At 41.7% G+C, this 19,304-nt stretch overlaps 1 protein-coding gene across 2 annotated transcripts; it reads left to right on the top strand.

Moving 5' to 3' along the window:
• The first annotated feature begins 1,965 nt into the window (after positions 1 to 1,965).
• On the top strand, positions 1,966 to 18,833 carry RRM2B (ribonucleotide reductase regulatory TP53 inducible subunit M2B). 2 transcript variants are annotated; one of them, XR_014175288.1, is made up of 10 exons: positions 1,966 to 2,718; positions 4,976 to 5,131; positions 7,039 to 7,155; positions 7,508 to 7,641; positions 9,207 to 9,301; positions 12,190 to 12,323; positions 13,672 to 13,776; positions 14,939 to 15,052; positions 17,842 to 18,072; positions 18,377 to 18,833. XR_014175288.1 is itself a non-coding variant. In XM_081951938.1 (9 exons), the coding sequence occupies exons 1-9, from the start codon at positions 2,257 to 2,259 to the stop codon at positions 17,992 to 17,994; spliced, it is 1,470 nt and encodes a 489-aa protein (XP_081808064.1). In that variant the 5' UTR covers positions 1,967 to 2,256; the 3' UTR covers positions 17,995 to 18,833. The 2 variants fall into 2 exon arrangements, 1 of the variants encoding a protein (XP_081808064.1); XM_081951938.1 differs by having other exon boundaries at positions 1,967 to 2,718; positions 17,842 to 18,833.
• The last annotated feature ends 471 nt before the right edge of the window (positions 18,834 to 19,304 follow it).

Here is a 19,304-nt window from a genome sequence, read left to right as displayed (position 1 = left end):
CCCATCAGACAAACTGCCATACATAAAAAGGAGAAAAAAAGATCTGCACATCTTGGTAAACTTCCTTTGAAAATTCTTTCCTTCCCAGACCTTCATTTGAAATAGATTCAGGTGCATATTCTTTGCTTATCACAGACCAAGATATTAGAGCATGAAACCTGCCCCAAGACATTTTCACATTTTCTACTTTGTTTAGGCTTAAGCCTTTTTACTTCTGCTTTGGTAAGAAATAACTTACCTCTCTCTTTCGAAGCTACCCTCTTACTATCTACATTTTAAAGAAACAACAACATGCTTTATAAAACTGATTTTATTTGTTGCAATTTATTTTTAATTGCTGTTTTAAGGGTATATTAAAATTTTATATAATTTGCATTTGTTTTATGATCTGATGATTTTATGATGAGCTACTTATAAGGTAGATCAGACAAAGAAACCAATGCCATACAGCCAATTATCTTTATTGTAACCCTTATAATAAGTATCATAATCTTTCAAGTCCAAATGTGCTTCCCTCATCCCTCACTTTTATCTTCCCATCATTTAGAGTTCCATTTGAGACGTTTGTTCAAATACATTTATAATTTTATTTATTTATTTATTGGAATTGTATTATGCCACAATTATCTCATTTTTGCCTCAGCAGTGGCTCTTTCTCCAGTCCTTCACCTTTGTCTACTTTCTGTAAAAAATAAGACATTATTAGGTAAATGATAGGGAAGGAAATTAATGCAGTGGCAGACCCTACTTTCCATGCACAATAATATAGTTGTGTTGGATTAGTCCCAGCTGTACATATTGAACTCCAGAGAAGGAACAGACTACAAATTGTCACTGCAAAAGTATACCACTAGACATTTCAAGACATACATTTCAAGGCATACAAGACAGACATGCATAAACAGAGGGATAGAATCAAGATCACGTGAAGTGTTAATACCACTTTATATTGCTTTGGTAAGGCCACACTTGGAATACTGCATTCAGTTTTGGTCACCACGATGTAGAAAAGATGTGGAGACTCTAGAAAGAGTGCAGAGAAGAGCAACAAAGATGATTAGGGGACTAGAGGCTAAAACATGAAGAATGGTTGCAGGAACTGGGTATGTCTATTTTAATGAAAAGAAGGACTAGGGAAGACATGATAGCAGTGTTCCAATATCTCGGGGGTTGCCACAAAGAAGAGGGACTCAAACTATTCTCCAAGGCACCTGAGGATAGAACAAGAAGCAATGGGTGGAAACTAATCAAGGAGAGAAGCAACTTAAAACTGAGGAGAAATCTCCTGACAGTTTGAACAATTAATCAGTGGAACAGCTTGCCTCCGGAAGTTGTGAATGCCCCAACACTGGAAGTCTTTAAGAAGATGTTGGATAGCCATCTGTCTGGAATGGTATAGGGTTTCCTGCCTAGGCAGGGGGTTGGACTAGAAGACCTCCAAGGTCCCTTCTAACTCTGCTATTGTATTGTATTGTATACAGAGTGCATAGCAAAAGTAATCTGTTTAAATAAATAATTTGAATTTTAGTGAAATTTTTGGCTGATTCTTAAATGTTTGCAAATACCGCTTACATCTTGTATACTGAGTTTATGATTCATGACCCAAGAATTCAGAGCATTCTAGATCCAATGGGAAATTTCCTAACAGACATCATCTGCCTTTTCCAGTAGTTGATAAACTGAATAACCCACTAGAAAGCCTATATAAGTAAGCCTGATGTTTCCTAGCAAATAGGATTTGGAGGCACATTTGTATCTTACTTATTGTATAGTTGAAGCGGAGATACTCTCTGGCAAGAAAAACACAATAGTATAGAAACATTTTATATCCTTTTTCAAAATCGTAAACCAGCTCATGTCAAGCCAAGACTGTCTGCTGTTTGACATGAAGATTTTAAGACTTTGCAATGGGACTGGTGACTCCATGTCTCTTTTGTTGCTGCGAGTGAAGCCCTCCTCCAGTGCAATGCTTCTGGACACCCACGCGAGTATTGCTGCTTCCTTCTAGGTCCCTGCCCCACCTTTTTACATTGAAAACGTTCCAAATCAAACAAATGCAACGGTGGCCAAGTGCAAGCAAAGTTTCCAGCATCATCTTGATTTGCAAGAACAGGTCTGGGCCACCAGTGGTCCCAATACCCCTTCTTTAAAAAGGTGGTTTTTGGAATGGTGTCTTTGCAAGGCGCAAGGAGAATCAAGCAGGATGCTGATAAGGCATTATTTTGAATCTGCTTACGGGCTTCTGGCAGCCATTTTATGAAGAGGCAGCCCCCCCCCCCCCAACCTCCAGCCATTTTGCAAGGACGCCCCCACTACTACATTAACAACAATCCCCAGCACAGCAGACACCCGCGTGCTTCCTCCCGGCCGCAGGACATCAGCCCGAGGCGCTGCGCGCCAAAACACTTGAAGGTGCCCCGCGCGGCGACGATATCCGCAGACCGAAGCGAGGAAAGTGACTGGCGAATAAGCCTCGTTCGACTCTACGACTTCGGAATCGGATCTTCGGCGCTGTTCCCGCCTTGCCCTTCGCAGCCGCCCGCAGTCCCGCCCCGGGTAGAGGCGGAGAAGGAGACCAAGGTCAGGCGGGCCTTCCGCGGGCTCTCTTCTCCCTTGGTGGCTTGCAGGGCGCCGGGAGGAGCTGTGCCGGCCGCCATGAGCGAGCCTCGCGGCTGTTGCCCTGGATCGTACGGGCCGGCTAGGCCGGAAAGCAGCGAGGTAAGCGGGCGGAGAGACGGCGTCGGGCCTAACAGAAGGCGGCGGAGGTCTTTTGGAGCAGGGGTCTCCAAGCTTGGCAACGACTTTGTGGACTTCAACTCCCAGAATTCCTCAGCTTGAGGAATTTTGGGAGTTGAAGTCCACAAAGTCTTAAAGTTGCCAAGCTTGGAAACCCCTGTTTTGGAGGACGCCTCTTTTGCCAGAGCAAAGCTGGCTGAGGAATTCTGGGAGTTGAAGTCCACAAGTCTTAAAGTTGCCAAGCTTGGAAACCCCTGTTTTGGAGGGCGCCTCTTTTGCCAGAGCAAAGCTGGCTGAGGAATTCTGGGAGTTGAAGTCCACAAGTCTTAAAGTTGCCAAGCTTGGAAACCCCTGTTTTGGAGGGCGCCTCTTTTGCCAGAGCAAAGCTGGCTGAGGAATTCTGGGAGTTGAAATCCACAAGTCTTAAAGTTGCCAAGCTTGGAAACCCCTGTTTTGGAGGGCGCCTCTTTTGCCAGAGCAAAGCTGGCTGAGGAATTCTGGGAGTTGAAATCCACAAGTCTTAAAGTTGCCACGGTTGGAGACCCCTGTTGCCAGGAGTTTGGATCTGCGTTTCTGGGGTTTCCGCTCCTTCTTAGAGATCCCTGTGCACGGTCCAATAGGCTTTCTTGGGCTGGGTTTTGGAAAAGTTGTCATTTTATAGCTTTTAAAGCACTTAGTGGCTGTTGATCTTGTTTTGATGGGCATCATAATTGCACAGGTGCTTGCTCAAGTTCGGTACAGGTAGTCCTCGACTTACAACAGTTCATTTAGTGACCATTCAAAGGTTACAACGGCACTGAAAGAACTTACAACCGTTTTTCAGAGTTTCAGCCTTTGCAGCATCTCCTGGAACATGTGATCAGATGCTTGGTAACTGGTTCATACTTCTGACCATTCCAGTGTCCCGGGGTCACATGGTCCACCTTTTGCCACCTTCTGACAAGGAAACTCAATGGGGGAAGCAGATTCACTTAACAACCAGGTTACTATTTTATCAACTGCAGGGACTCACTGAACAACTGTAGCAAAAAATGTCATAAAATGGGGCAAAACTCATTTAACAAATGTCTCACTTAACAACAGAACATTTGGGCTCAGTTGTGGTCGTAAGTCGAGCACTACCTGTATACTTTCATAGTTACAAAGGTGGTATAAAAATTATGAAAATATTAACCAATTCAAGGCAGTTAAATTCTTCCCAAGTTGGTTTTTTTTTTAAATGTCTTTTAGTATTCTGTCTGATACCCGTGTTTTCAGAGATTGATTATCCCTTTGTCCCATATTTTACTTACAATGGGCAGCAGAGAGATTTATTTAGATGCTGCCTGACTCACTTCATGAAAGCAAAACAACACAATAAAAAAACAGAATATCTTACAATAAGAAAGATGGCAAATCCATCCTGCAACAAACATCATATACCCCAAAAGGGCTCCAACCAGCCTTCAAAGCTAGGTATCTGGATCTTAGATTCTGATTCTGGTTGCAATCTGTAAGCCTGCAAGTAAAGCACAATTCAGTTTAAGTACTGTGTACAGTGTAAGCTGTCTAAGGTCAATACGCAGTAGTAACTTTCCATGTGTTCAGGGCATCACCCTGTCTTCACTGAAGTAATAAAAAGCTCCATGTTATGTTATTTTGGCCCAACAATAATTGGGGGAATGTAGAAAAACCTTAGTAAGGAAATGATCTCTAGGAGTTTCCCTCGATGAGGCTTATTTAGGCTTTAAATTGTTAACATGGGTCTAAGGTTGATGATTGAGAAGAGCTAGCTGCTGCTGTGTTTCTACAGTACTGGCTTCCAGTTTTTAGATGGGACAGTAGACATCGAAAATGCCTGGGTTTGACTTGGTTTTCCCAAATGCTTTAAGATCTGGGAGTTGTGATTGAAAAGCTTGGCTTATCATTGCAGCATAAAGCAAGTCTCCTCAAATGTGCTACAAGAAAGCTCGGGCTAAAAGTGAACATCAGAGTTGTGGTGTTGTTATTGCTATCCTTCTCCGCATTGCATACATTTCGGTGAACTGAAAGTTGCGTTCTTGGACTCGCTGTGTAAATTGTCCCCATCAAGACAGTCTTTCAGTGAATCAAGGATAGATTCTGGATTGAGAAAGACTAGATTAATGTAATTGATGTTTAGATTAATAGGATCCGCCTTGTTTTTCTTAGAAGAAAGCTCAGGAAAATCAGGAGTATTGTTGAAAATAGCACCTGCATGATTTATTGCTTTTTTCTTTAGGAGTTGCCCACAGATGGACTTGAAAATGACTTAAAATCAAAGGAGGAACCTCTCTTAAGGAAAAATCCCCATCGATTTGTCATCTTTCCAATCCAATACCCTGATATATGGAAAATGTACAAGCAGGCTCAGGCTTCTTTCTGGACAGTAGAAGAGGTGAGATGCGCAGAAAGCAGGTTGCAACAGGTGACCGGCCCTAACCCAAGGGTGGGCTGCAATTTCAGCCTAGGGACTATACAGGTAGTCCTCGACTTACAACCACAATTGAGTCTAAAATTTATGTTGCTAAATGAGAAATTTAGTGAGTTTTGCCCAAGGGTGAAATCAACTTACTTTCGCTACCGGTTCGCAAATGTGTGAGTGCCACCTCCATGCATACGCAGGACCTTTCCGAGCATGCACAGAGCGTCAAAAATGGGATGTGATGACATCCGGGTAGGTGGGCGGAGCCTCCCATCTCCACCGCTACCAGTTCGCCCGAACCGATAGAACTGGCTAAATTGCACCACTGGTTTTGCCCCATTTTACGACTTTTCTTGCCACATATGTTAAGTGAATCACTGCAGTTGATAAATTAGTAACATTGTTAAGTGAAGCTGGCTTTCCCATTGACATTTGCTTGTCAGAAGGTCAGAACAGGTGATCACATGACCTTGGGACATTGCAACCCTCATAAATATGAACCAGTTATCAGCATCTGAATTTAAATCCCATGACCAAGGGATTTACTTCAGTTGTCATAACTCTAAAAAATGGTCATAAGTAACTTTTTTCACTGATATTGTAACTTTGAACAGCCACTAAACAAGCTGTTGTGTTGTAAGTCAAGGACTGCCTGTATTTTATTTTTCTGTCCTATTTTGGGACCATAAGGGTATGACAAATAACACCATGATTTCTGCAGGACTTAAACATACATTCTGCCTCTTAAACTTTAGCCTTCAAAATAAAGGCTTGAAGTGCTCAACTCTTACTTTTCTGGGCATTGCAGACGGGATTTGGGAAGCTACATATGGATTATTCACCCCTAGCCTAACACTAACAACAGTGTTAGCAACACAAAAATGCGTGAATACCAGAGTGAAAGAGGTTTTTTGTGGAAACAATATGATCAGCTTCTAGTAGTGATCACAGATTTCTACCCAGAGCATAGGTAATCCTTTTATTTCCATCTTGGCAAAAAAGTGACTTTGTACCTTGGGCCATACTGTGAAACTCAAACCCTGCAGTAGATCCTTCAAGATCTAACAACTGAAAAGTCCTTGATATATTTAGACCATAAGACAGCCAAGAGAGAGAAGCAAAGGTGCAGAAGAAATTCTGTTCACTAATCTGGTATTCTAATTTACATACTTTCCTTACATTTAGCTTAAGTTGCTTTTAAGAAAGAGTCAGTTCCTCTTATAAAAAGGCAGTCACCATTGCAAACAAAACAACAAATGCAGTGCCTACTTGCATTAGCAATGCAAGTAGGCAATGAGGGGCTTATTTGTTTTTGTTTTCTGGCATCGTTCAGGGATAGAAGGATTTCTGTAATAAATCATACAATGAGCTGTATGTGTTTTCATTGTCTTTCCCTGTCCATTAGTGGCAAGTTATGTGTAAACTTAGGCAGATAATTTCTAGTAAACTAGTGTCTACTCACTAGGTAACCAGATGATTACAATACAACTCCTAATTATTCACAGACTCATCCTGGCAGAAGATGGTGAGGGTAATAATAATCCTTTACATTTAATAACACATTTCATTGCAAGACACCACCAGGGAGAATATGGTTAGAGGGCTATTAGGAGAATCTGCAAAGGCAATTAAAAGAAAGTCAAGATTGAGAAGAGCTGTATGATAGAAGCCCCACCCTTTTTAATGTATATTACAAAATATGGAAAAAGAATGGGACTTTGGTGAGGTTGCAGCTACCAACTTTATCAAAAATGCCCCCCTCCCCTGAATGCTCCTCTTTGAAGTTATAGGGTATATTCTCAGACTTTTCTTTGCTTTTCAGAATTTTCAGTAAACAATGAGGATTTCAAGTGTGTAAATCTATATTTCTTTTTGTATAGGTTGACTTGTCAAAGGATTTTACTCATTGGAACAACCTAAAACCAGAAGAGAAATATTTTATTTCGCATATCCTAGCTTTTTTTGCTGCCAGTGATGGAATTGTCAATGAAAACTTGGTAAGATGCTTCCTGTGATGTAGCCTGTAATACTTTGATGCTGTGTTTCTTTTTCATTGCATGCAATCAAACATCTATTTGTCATTGTACTTTGCATGTATTTGTTGTCCATCGTAAGGAGCATTGTGGATATTTCCCTATTAAGTACCTACTTTTAATGAAGTTTGTACTAATCACGCTGACTTTCAACTGCTTTTTCTTGGGAAATCCTATATGTGTATATCATATTCGCTATCCCCAGAGATGCTCTTTTGGAAGAAAATAGTCGTTTACATAAGACATTGTGGCCTAGTGCAGTCTGTGAACCTGGTTTTACATGAACATTTAGATATCTGACTTCTTTCGTTGACAGGTAGAACGTTTTAGCCAAGAAGTGCAGATCCCAGAAGCTCGCTGTTTCTATGGCTTCCAGATATCAATAGAAAACGTTCATTCTGAGATGTACAGTTTGTTAATAGACACTTACATCAAAGATCCCGAGAAAAGGTAATTAGTGTAAGTATGACCACTATGTAGAGGACTTACAGATTTCTTTGTTTGTAATTTTCATGTATAGTCTAGTCCAGGTGTAATGGGAGACCGTGTGTTCTGACCGAGGCTTCCCAAGAGCATGAAACAAAGTCCTTGTCTCAACGGAAAACCCTTTTATTGATTACCTGTGAATTCTGCTCATTCACAAGTGGCAAAGTCTTTCAGGGGAGGATTTACAGTCACAGACCTTATCTGGCTTGGAGAGCTGACAGGCTGATATCTGCAGAACTTGGCAAGGAGTCTTTGAGAGTCACAACCAGTTAGCGAATGAAGTGTCTCCTGTAAACTCCACTCCCCTTTTGCTCCTCTTTTATTTCCTCTGAGAGGGGCCATTCATCGTCTGGCCTTACTCCCAAGTCGACCGCTGTTCTTTAGCTGTTCCCTTCGTCTGACAACGTTGCGCATGTGCACACTGGGAATAGGCTCCAGCTGTTTGTCTGCCTCACTGATGTCTGACTCTGAAGGCAGCTGATAGCTGGCATACGGCTCTGGCCCCCTCTCTGCCTCCGACACAGAGCCCTCGTCAGAGCCTTCCCCAGACTCCAAGACTGGCCCATCTTCCTCCCCAACCTCCTCACTATCCGAATCTGCTGCCAGCCCTGCTGACGGGCCACAACACGGTGATTTAACATATCCATGGATGTTTGTATTTTTTTATGCTTATAAGGGGGGAGAGGAAGAGTTTTTGCTTGATCTTGGGAAAATCAGTATTTGCTGTAACTTTTTTGTTTTATTTCTGTCCTACCTTTAAAAGAGGCGAGATGGCTCAGTGGTTAGAATGCAGTCCTGCAGGTTACTTCTGCTGGCTGCTGGCTGCCTTCAGTTTGGCAGTTCGAGTCTCATTGGCTCAAGGTTGACTCAGCCTTCCATCCTTCCGAGGTGGGTAAAATGAGGACCCAAATTGTTGGGGAAAATATGCTGACTTTGTAAACCGCTTAGAGAGGGCTGTAAAGCACTTGTGAGCGGTATATAAGTCTAAGTGCTATTGCTAAGTCTAAGTTCGATTATGTTTACATGGCTAGTCCTCGACTTACAACATTTGACTTAGTGACCATTCAAAGTTACAACAGCAGTGAAAAAAGACTTATGACTATTTTTCACACTTTTCTCAGTTGTGGCATCCCCGTGGTCATATGATTTACATTGGGATGCTTGACAACTGACTCATGATGGTTGCAGTGTCCTGGAGTCATGTGCTCCCTTTTTGTGACTTTCTGACAAGCAAAGTCAATGAGGCAACCAGATTCACTTAACAACCGTGTTACTAATATAACAGTTGCGGTGATTCACTTAACAAATGAAACCATTTTTTCAAACTGCAGAAGAGATTTCTAGCTTATGCTAGTGTAGTTTCAGAAGATCCTAGATCAGTGAGAAATGAAGGTGCAATGTTAAAAGCATCTTTGGAAGGAAGCTAATTTGTCACAGCAATTAATCTATCCTTTTGTGTCAGTCTTGCTACTCAGATTTACAGTCTTGCTTTTCCTCCATTCCTCTTCCCTCCTTCCCCATCCTCTCAGGAACTTTTTATTTAATGCTATTGAAACAATGCCATGTGTCAGGAAGAAAGCAGATTGGGCAATGAGGTGGATAACAGACAGAGAAGCCACTTTTGGTAGGTGCCTCCATTGTATGTGTTATTCATTGGGTTAATTGAATAAATAGTAGTTCAATTATTCATGGGTAAGTGTGTTGTGTGAACAGACGTTTAATTTCTCCCTTTGCTGTCGTCGTTGAAAAGTCTTAAGATGCCCAAATAACTGGAAGGATCTTACTCTTTTAATCTGTAAAGTGGGCCAGGTTCAGAAGGTGAGAAGCCAGCTGCTGGACTTAATTGTTTGACTCCCTGATATCTATCTATCTATCTATCTATCTATCTATCTATCTATCTATCTATCTATCTATCATCTATCTATCATCTATCTATCTATCTATCTATCTATCTATCTATCTATCTATCATCTATCATCTATCTATCATCTATCTATCTATCTATCTATCTATCTATCTATCTATCTATCTATCTATCTATCATCTATCTATCTATCTATCTATCTATCTATCTATCTATCTATCTATCTATCTATCTATCCAAACTATAGATAGATGGATGGATGCATGGATGCATGGATGGATGGCAATGTTCCCTCTAATTTTTTTTCGATGTGAGCAGAAAAGTATAGTGTTTGAGCAGCACATTTTCATGCCTGAGCACCCGAATTTTTTTCACAGATGTCACCTAAGACAACAACGAAATCAGTATTATTTGAAACTCAAAGTTATGTTTCTTCAAGGTACATGCTTAATTCAAAGTGTTATATAATATCAGTATCACTTAACAACGCTCCTGCTTAGCAACCAAAATGTTGGCTCAGAAACTCTGGCATTTGAAGCATGCAACTCTTAAAGCTGTCAAGTTACAAGACTCTTGCACCCCTAACCCTTTAGGAAAAAAAACCCAGGGGTCTTCAAACCTGACAGCTTTAAGACTTGTGGACTTCAACTCCCAGAATTCCTCCTCCAGTCATGTTGCAGCGACGTCATCTGCGTGGATCTGCTCCATCTTTGCTTTCTTCATTGTGGGCAGGGCTGCTGCTGAAGATGCCGACAAGTTGCCACCAGAATAACTGCTGCTACCTCCTCCTCTTCCAACAGCACCACCAGATTTGCTCCTGAGCTCAGCGCTGGGTTACCCCTGCCCGCTCCTCCTCCTTCGTGCTTTTGAGGAGCCATGAGGCTTTTTTCCCCCCTGCTCCCCCCTGCCTTCCTACTGTCTCCTGCAGCCTCATGGCTCCTCAAAAGCACGGCGGCGGAGGAGGAGGGGGCAGGGGTAACCCAGCGCTGAGCTCAGGTGCTCCGAGCGGAGGGGAGGCGCCACTGCCACGTGTGGAGATGCCGGCTGGAGCTTTGGCGGCTTCATCTCAGCCGCAGCGCCGGGCGGCAAATCCGACAGGGCTGCCTGTTAGAGGAGGAGGAGGAGGTGGCAGCAGTTCTTCCGGTGGCGGTGGGGGCTTTGGGGCTTCACAACTAGCCTCAGTCGCCCCGTGCTCCTCAAAGCAAGTCTGGGGAAGTCCTTTGTGGGGGGGCCGTTCTAGCTGCCTGCAAAGGACCTCCCCAGCTTCTGGAGCCTGTGGCAATAGAAATCACTGCGCGGCAGTTGAAAACTGCTGTGTGGTGTTTTCTTGCCACCTGCGCGGCCGCGCAGCCGCGCACCTTAGAGGGAACGTAGATGGATGGATGGATGGATGGATGGATGTAGGTAGGTAGGTAGGTAGATAGGTAGGTAGATGATAGATAGATAGATAGATAGATAGATAGATAGATAGATAGATAGATAGATAGATAAATAGCAGGGGTGGGTTCCTGCCAATTCTAATCTTCTATAGAAGAGGTTCCACAAATCTACAATGCCGCTTAGAACCGGTTCCAGCTCCCTCCACCCGCCAGTCCGCACATCATCAAGATGAAGAGCAAGAGAAGGAATTCTGGGAGTTGAAGTCCACAAGTCTTAAAGCTGTTAAGTTTGAGCACCCCTGGGGTTTTTTTTCTAAAGGGTTAGCGGTGCAAGGGTCTTGTAACTTGACAGCTTTAAGACTTGTGTGCTTCAAATGCCAGAATTTCTGAGTCAACATTTAAGAGCGTTGTTAAGTGAGTTTCACCACATTTTACAAGTTGGCCACGCCCACCCAGTCTCATGGTTGGCAAGCCTCTCCCACCTGGTCACATGGCTGGCAAGCCACTCCCACCCGGTCACATGGCCGGCAAGCCACTCCCACAAAGCAGGCCACACCAACAGAAGAGGTTCTAAAAAAATTTGAAACCCACCACTAGTAGGTAGGTAGGTAGGTAGGTAGATAGGTAGAGATAGATAGATAGACAGATAGACAGACAGACAGGTCTGTCTGTCTGTCTGTCTGTCTTGTCAAACTATATATAGTGATGGATAGATAGATAGATAGACAGTCAGTCAGTCAGTCAGTCAGTCAAACAATTAAGTCCAGCAGATGGCTTCTCACCTTCTGAACCTGTCCCACTTTGCAGATAAATAATTTTCCCACGCGAATGACAGTGAAATAAACCTTTGCCATTCCAATAAATTCTATATTTACATACATTTCTTTGATCTACTCTACATCCCAGAAGTTGACATCAGCCTTTTAAGAACATGCAGATTCTGAAGTCTCTGCGTTAAAGCTATTCCTCTGGGGAAATGAAGCAATTAACAGGTTTTCTGAAATATTTCTTTGGAATTAATAGAGCAAGCCAAATGAGACAATGTCCAGGGTATTTATACAAGATGCAGTAGTTAGTGAGGTTTCACCTTAATTAAGATTTGGAAGGGTCGTGGGTTTTTTTCAGTGCTTTCCATCTTCTACACTCCAAATGCATTTACTTCACACACTGGCTGAGTAAAATAGGAGAAAATTGTTTTATTCTCTTTTTTTACAATTTGAAGAAGTGTCATTAATTGTCTGATAACAAATTTTAATTTTGTTGAAACAGGTGAAAGAGTGATTGCGTTTGCTGCTGTCGAAGGAATCTTCTTTTCTGGTGCTTTTGCAGCCATATTTTGGCTCAAGAAGAGAGGGTTAATGCCAGGCCTTACTTTCTCCAACGAACTTATTAGCAGAGATGAAGTAAGGAGTGGGGCAAAAATATTTAAATAAGGTTAAATACTGTATGATGCTTTCAGAGAAGCAGCATTACTTGTAGACTCTCTTATTTGGGGAGAGTTGCACAGTCTACAAATATATATATATTTGCACTTAAAACAATGCAATACCGAGTGGTCATACGTTCACATTATGTACAGCTAGTTTCAACCATTAACAATTAATCTACTTAATACATTGTCTATCCTTCTGTCCAATCACAATATATACATTTGTTCCAGTCTTGTCATCTTGTCTTATACCAATCATAAAATCTGTTCCATACTTCAAAATATTCTGATTCCCCTTTATTTTTAAGTTCAAGAGTGTGCCTATCTGCTTCTGCACAGGCCAACACTTTTCTGATTGTATCTAGTTCTGATGGTGTATTTTCTTTTTCCCAATACTGTGCATAGGTTATGCGCGCTGCAGTTAGTATATGTATAATTAAATAAAGTGTATCTTTCTTAAACGCCTCCGGTATTATGCCTAGGAGAAAAGTTTCTGGTTTAAACATAATTTGTTCTCCCACCATTTGTTCTAACCATGATTGAATCATTTTCCAATTTTTTTTTGCCTCATTGCACGTCCACCACATATGATAGAAAGTGCCTGGTGTTTTTTTTACACTTCCAACAATATGGGGCCAGATTTTTGAACATTTTGGAAAGCCGTGCTGGAGGGAGATGCCATCTGTAGAACAAGGAGATGTTTTCAATGGTGTTTGCAGGATGTAAGCTGTTCCAAGTAAAGCTGCCTTTTGCAATTGACTGATGGGGATTATTACTATTTTGAAAATGATGATGATTCATACATCATTAAAATGTGAAATAAAATCCACAGAATGCTGTTTAACAAGAATATTGTTAATGCGACCATTTTTTTTAGTACAGCAATATGTTATAGTTTGAGAAAACACATTTCCCCATTCTACCAATATTTTTAGGAGTTGTGTGTTTTCCCAGTCCACAACATACTACTCTTGTATTTAAGATATTGAGTGGGGAACAAATACGATTTCTGAATTAGAAATGTCATAAACAGTACTTGCAAGGAATAGGGGTATGCAAAGCACGTTTGTAAATTAGTCAAGAGATGTTGGGAGACATCTTCGATGTAGCCAAAAATCATTAATGCACATCTTATTTTATGTTAAGTTTTAAAGCACATTTTAAATCGTTGCCATTAACGTGCATTGCTAGTTGATTATTTTAACTTTTAAAAATAAGCTGCAAAGGCTTAAAGTAGTTCTTACATTTAAAAAATGTCTTCAGCTTTTTTTTTTAAAAAAAGTTGAATGTCTAATGTTTCTGTCCTATTTTATTTCTTTAAGGGGCTCCACTGTGACTTTGCTTGCCTGATTTTTCAGCATTTAGTGAATAAACCTTTGGAGGGAAGGGTGAAAGAGATCATTGTCAATGCGGTTGAAATTGAAAAGGTGAGGAGATGAAACCCCTTTGCTTGGACATAGTTGTGATCAACCTCAAAATAATATAGGCTGTGTTTATAAGACCATTTTGGCCTACGAACTTTAATATGAGGGATTCAGTTGTAATTTTCTGAATTTGCATCTGGATTGGTTTAATAAATCCTCTAGGTTAAAATGTGGCGGAGTAGATGTGATTTAGTGTGTTTATGCAAACAACCACGCTGCCCAAGGTTTATACCCTTGTGATTTGCTCCTGGGATTGCTCAACGCATTGCATGAAGGTCAGGTCACTTACTTGCTGAATGAAGCACAATTGGCTGAGCTCACACAATATTCTAAACCAGGAATGTCAAACTCAAGGCCCGTGGGCTGAATCCGGTTCATGGGGCGCTTAGATCTGGCCCATGAAGCCACCCTCAAAACAGTGAGGGACTGGCCTGTGGTGTCTCTGCCAGCGAAAATGGAGCTTGGGCACAGCCCTCCCGGGCTCTGTTTTCAGCCATGACAGCCTCCTACAGCCCTCTGTCAGTGAAAATGGAGTCCGGGGAGGCCACGACGGCCTCACTGACCTCTGTTTTTTTCTGGCACAGGGCTGCAGGAGGCCATCGCAGCCATAAACGAAGCCTTGACAAGTGATGTCTAGCTGGCCACCCCCTCCCTGGCCACACCCACACCTCCAAGGTCAAATACAGCCCTGATGTGGCCCTCAATGAAATCGAGCTTGACACCCCAGTTCTAAACCATAAGCATGGTTCACAAACCGCAAATAAATTGGTTAATGTTTGAAGTAAGTAATTATTACTATATATAGCTGCTACTAAGGTGGGGGAGATTTCTCTCTCCCCCCCCCCCAATATCCTACCAAAGTTTTAGGAGCAGCTGTGAAACTTCAAAAGCTGCCACAAATTGAAATTTCTAATATATATATAGATTTCAGGGGATAGTCCCTGCAGAAAAACTTCAAAATGGCCAAAAACCTTTGGGGCTTTGTGAATTGGGAACCCAGATCTCACTGATCCTTATTCAATATGAACCACTATATCGCAGTGACTCACACTTCCAGAATTATTATGGTGTAAGAGCTTCTATTGCTACACATGTGAATCAAACTGGGGAAATACTCCTGGAAAATACTCTGAAATAATTTCATATATCTTTTTTACTATTGCAGGAGTTTTTGACAGAGGCCTTACCTGTGGGATTGATTGGAATGAATTGTATTCTGATGAAACAGTATATTGAATTTGTGGCTGATAGGCTACTCCTGGAACTGGGCTTTCCTAAGGTAAAGTAATTTACCTTAAAGTATTTGCAGGGAACTTTGGCCCTGTGAGGAGAACTTTTCCTAAATCTATTTCAAAATAGTGTCTCAACTCTTATTTTGCAAGGAGAATGGGGTTTGTTCTGTATTTGTGTATGAGTGGCATACCGTATTTTTGGAGTATAAGACGCACCTTTCCCCTCCCCCCCCAAAGAGGGTGAAAAATTGGGTGCGTCTTATACACTGGATGTAGCCCCACCCACCGACCGGCACCCACCCTTTGACCTCTGCCTCCCAGCAATTTACCTCCTTTCAGCAAACGGAGAAAATTGGACTTGCAAAGGCAATAGGCTATGGCCGGGATGGTGAACCTATGGCATGCGTGCCACAGGTGGCACGTAGAGCCATTTGTCAGGGCACGCGAGGCGTTGGCCCGTCAGCTGGCCAGCACGTATGCACGCTCTGGCCAGCTGAGTTCAGCCTTTTTTAAAGCCATTTTTTGCCCTCCCCAGGCTCCAGAGGCTTTATAGGAGGGTGAAAAGAGCCCCCCCCCGCTCCCCCCGGAGGTTCTCTGGAGGCTTCAGGAGCTTCCCTGAAGCCTCCGGAGCACAAAAAAAACGGCCCTATGGGCAAACCGGAAGTTCAGGAGTGGACTTTTGATTTGCTCGTAGAGTCATTTTTAGTCCTCCGGAGGCTTCAGGGAAGCCTCCTGAAGGTCCCTGAAGCCTCTAGAGCGCTTCTGGGGGCGGGGGTGGCTGTTTTCGCCCTCCCCAGGCTCCTATAAAGCCTCTGGAGCCTGGGGAGGGTGAAAAAAACATGCAAAAAATGGGGGGGTTGTGCGTCTCATGCACGCATGTGCACTGGGGGGGTCACGCGTTGCATTATGGGTGCGGCACACCCACGTACGATCCCCCTGCGCTCCCTCCCTTATGGCACACGAGCCAAAAAAGGTTCGCCATCACTGGGCTATGGCAATCCCTGAAAGAGTTGATCATCGCTTAAACTGAAATTGAAAGTGAAACTTGCTGTTTGCTGCCAGGAGGAAAATTGCTGGGAGGCAGAGGCACATTTTTTTTTCCTTCTAAGCAGGCTAAACTGAAACAGGCTGTTTGCAGCAAGGAGGTAAGTCAATAACTATAAATGCCTATAGAATGTTCAAATTGTTAGACTTATTTTTATAGAGACTGCTTTATTATTGTTCTGGACAATTTAACAAAATGAAGAAGCTTTTTAAAATAAATGCTTGATCTGAAGAGGCCCAGTGCTATTGTATCTTCTTTTAAACAGCAGAGAATAATGTATACTTCCAGAAAACCACACTTTTAACAGCATCTGTACAAGTATAATCTGAAATGTAACACCACAAACAGTGTATATCACCTGTACTGTTTGCTGTTTGGGGCAAGGAGGCAAATTGCTGGGAGGCAGAGGCAGATTTTCTCTCTCTTTTTTTCCTCCCCAAAAGCTGGGTGCATCTTATACTCCGAAAAATACGGTATGTATCTATAAGTGAAGCTGCTAGTTATTCTTTTATCAGTCATGTTTTCTTGCAATTCACTGCATACTTTTAAGCTTAATGTCAATAGCTACTTACACCCCAATTTCCTACACATGGAAAAGCCAGACTTCACAATAGCTTATTGGCAAACTTGGCATCTCAAGGTATCTGAGATACCAGCTTGGAATCCCAGCCACCATGACTTTTCATGGGAATTTCATGGGAATTCTGAAAGGCACGTGAAAGGTATCTTTTATTGTGAAGACTGGCCTAAGTAATTAAAAACAGTTTTTATCAAGGTTGGGAAATAGTGCAAAGCACAGCTTTTGTAGTTCAGCCCTAAGGCAGGACATAAAGTGAGATTTGGAGTGAGATGGGTCGGGGTCAGGTTAGATGATCTTTAGTCATTTTTATCTTTGTGCTTTGTAAGGTACAAAAAGCATCTTTGAGACAGGAAGCTTGAGCTCAGGAAACTTGAATGTCAAGCCGCAAAAGCAAACAGCTGCTGTACGTAGGTAAAGTCAGTTGGAGGTCTCGCTTGCGAGTCATTGGGCTTAACCACGTATGTCAGAATGAAACTAGTGTTTCCTGCATGCTTCTCTGCCTAGCAATAAGGAGCCTAGCCAATAGAAATGATTTAGCACATTTCCGTGTTAGCTATTTTGAGGAAGTTATAAGAACACACTTCTCCCTAAGAACCTCGCTCAGACGTCAGATATGGGTTTACACGGTCTGAGCCTTTTGGCCAAAATAAAGCTTTTCTTGATCTTGCAGTCCGAATCTCCTGATTTTCTGCAACATCTCCATTTACGGCTATAAGAGGCATCTGGTTTATCCTTTGTTCCGTAATGAAGAAACATGTTGCATCTCTTTATCAGCAGATTTAAATCTATTCTGTTCAGTTTTTGGAGAAATATTCTGCCGATGGGCAGATAAACAAGCTGTAGCCCCCAATGCTTAGAGATAAACAGGACACACATATTAGTGTATTTGAAGAGATTGTGAATTTTCGTGTGTTGTTTAAACATGCAAAGTGGTAAGGAAATGTGATAGAACAGGTGATGTTTGGAAAAAGATGAATGTAGACAGCAAAGTGGAACGATCTGTCGATCTTTACAGAAGTGAAGGCTTTTAGAAAATTGAAATATCTTGGCCTTCTCCTGGTCATTCTTATCAGTCAAAGAGGAAGAAACCAAATGTGGGGGTGGGGGTGGGGGCTAAATGGAAATGCTCCCTAGCAATCACGAAATATAGATTTGTTCTTGCAGTGCCTCATTCAGTTCCTATGTTTTAATAATACCTTTGGTTTTCTCAGGTCTTTCAAGCAGAAAACCCTTTTGACTTCATGGAGAACATTTCCCTGGAAGGGAAAACCAATTTCTTTGAGAGGAGGGTTTCAGAATATCAACATTTTGCAGTTATGTCCCAAGCAAATAATAAAGTATTTACGTTAGATGCTGATTTTTGATGCTGCCTACTTGGAAGATCGACAAAGCCAAAGTATGTATTCACCCTCAATGACAACAAGAAACCTCTTACAATCCAAGTAGGGTATTCTTGGAATATTTTATTAACTATTAATAGTTGATAGAAAAGTTTCTACAAACAGGTTACAAGTGGTGTGAATATATACACTCTTAACAACAATTCATTCTGTAACATCATGCAACTTTTCTAAAACTATATTGTGACAGTCAGGTCGAAGTTTAGCTGCTGATCCTTTTGATCCAATCCAATCCTATCATTAGAGTGGAAAGCTTTTATGATGATGAGAATGATTACACTATAAAACATTCCTTCCTACCTCTGTTCTTGAGCTGAGATGAAAGACTTACTCTTTTGTCTTAAAGGGATGTTCTAGCATAAAAGTCTTGGATAGGAGATTATCAGAGAAACTTAAGACGGCAAACTAGATTCGAAAAACATTCTAGGGCAATGGAAAACCACCTCTGCATTGTTTCAAGGACCACAATATGGACATAGCCAGGTATCAAAATGGACTCGGTGGAGACTTTGCTTTTATGTAAGAGAAAACTGTACTTGGGAAAATGAAGAGAACGACACAAGCACTTTATAATCTTTTATCGTTCATTTTGGTTAGCCAAATCAGCACAATATCTGAAGTCGTGTTTGGGAAGGATTTTTCATTTGGCCCCAAAACTTCATTTTGGCTGTAAACCTGATTGGAGGAACCCACATAACATAACATTGATCACCTTGCATAAAGCTTTGGCTGATTCAGCATGATGAACCAAGATAGCTTGTCCTTGTTATGCCAAACATAGCTGTTTCTCAACAAATCAGTGTTTAAAGCAGTGTTTCTCAAACTTGGCGACTTTAAGTCCTGTGGATTTCAACTCCCAGAATCCCCCAGCCAGCATAGCTGGCTGGGGAATTCTGGGAGTTGAAGTCCACAGGACTTAAAGTCGCCAAGTTTGAGAAACACTGGTTTAAAGTAATGTGTTTATGTGACATACTGATCCAAAAATTATTCAAGGCATTTTAAGTTAGTGTATTGCCTGAATCCAGACTGTATTATTAGGTTTTGTCATGCAAACTTAGAAAATTGGGGTAATTTAATAATTTATGCATAATGATATCATATGAACTTAGCTTTGATGTATGTTGTGGGACCTTATTTAAAATGTGAACGGTGAAGAACAGATAACTTGGCTACCAAAGTATATTTTAAAAAGAGAAAAACAATATAGAGGTAATTGACAAAACTGAAGCTGCTTTTGTGAAACATCAGAGCTAACGTTTATGTGGGAGAAGCAG

The sequence above is a fragment of the Natrix helvetica genome, assembly GCF_964273705.1.
Source record: "Natrix helvetica genome assembly, chromosome: 4".
In the NCBI taxonomy this organism is placed as follows: Eukaryota; Metazoa; Chordata; class Lepidosauria; order Squamata; family Natricidae; genus Natrix; species Natrix helvetica.
This window is presented reverse-complemented; position numbering and strand designations above follow the sequence as displayed.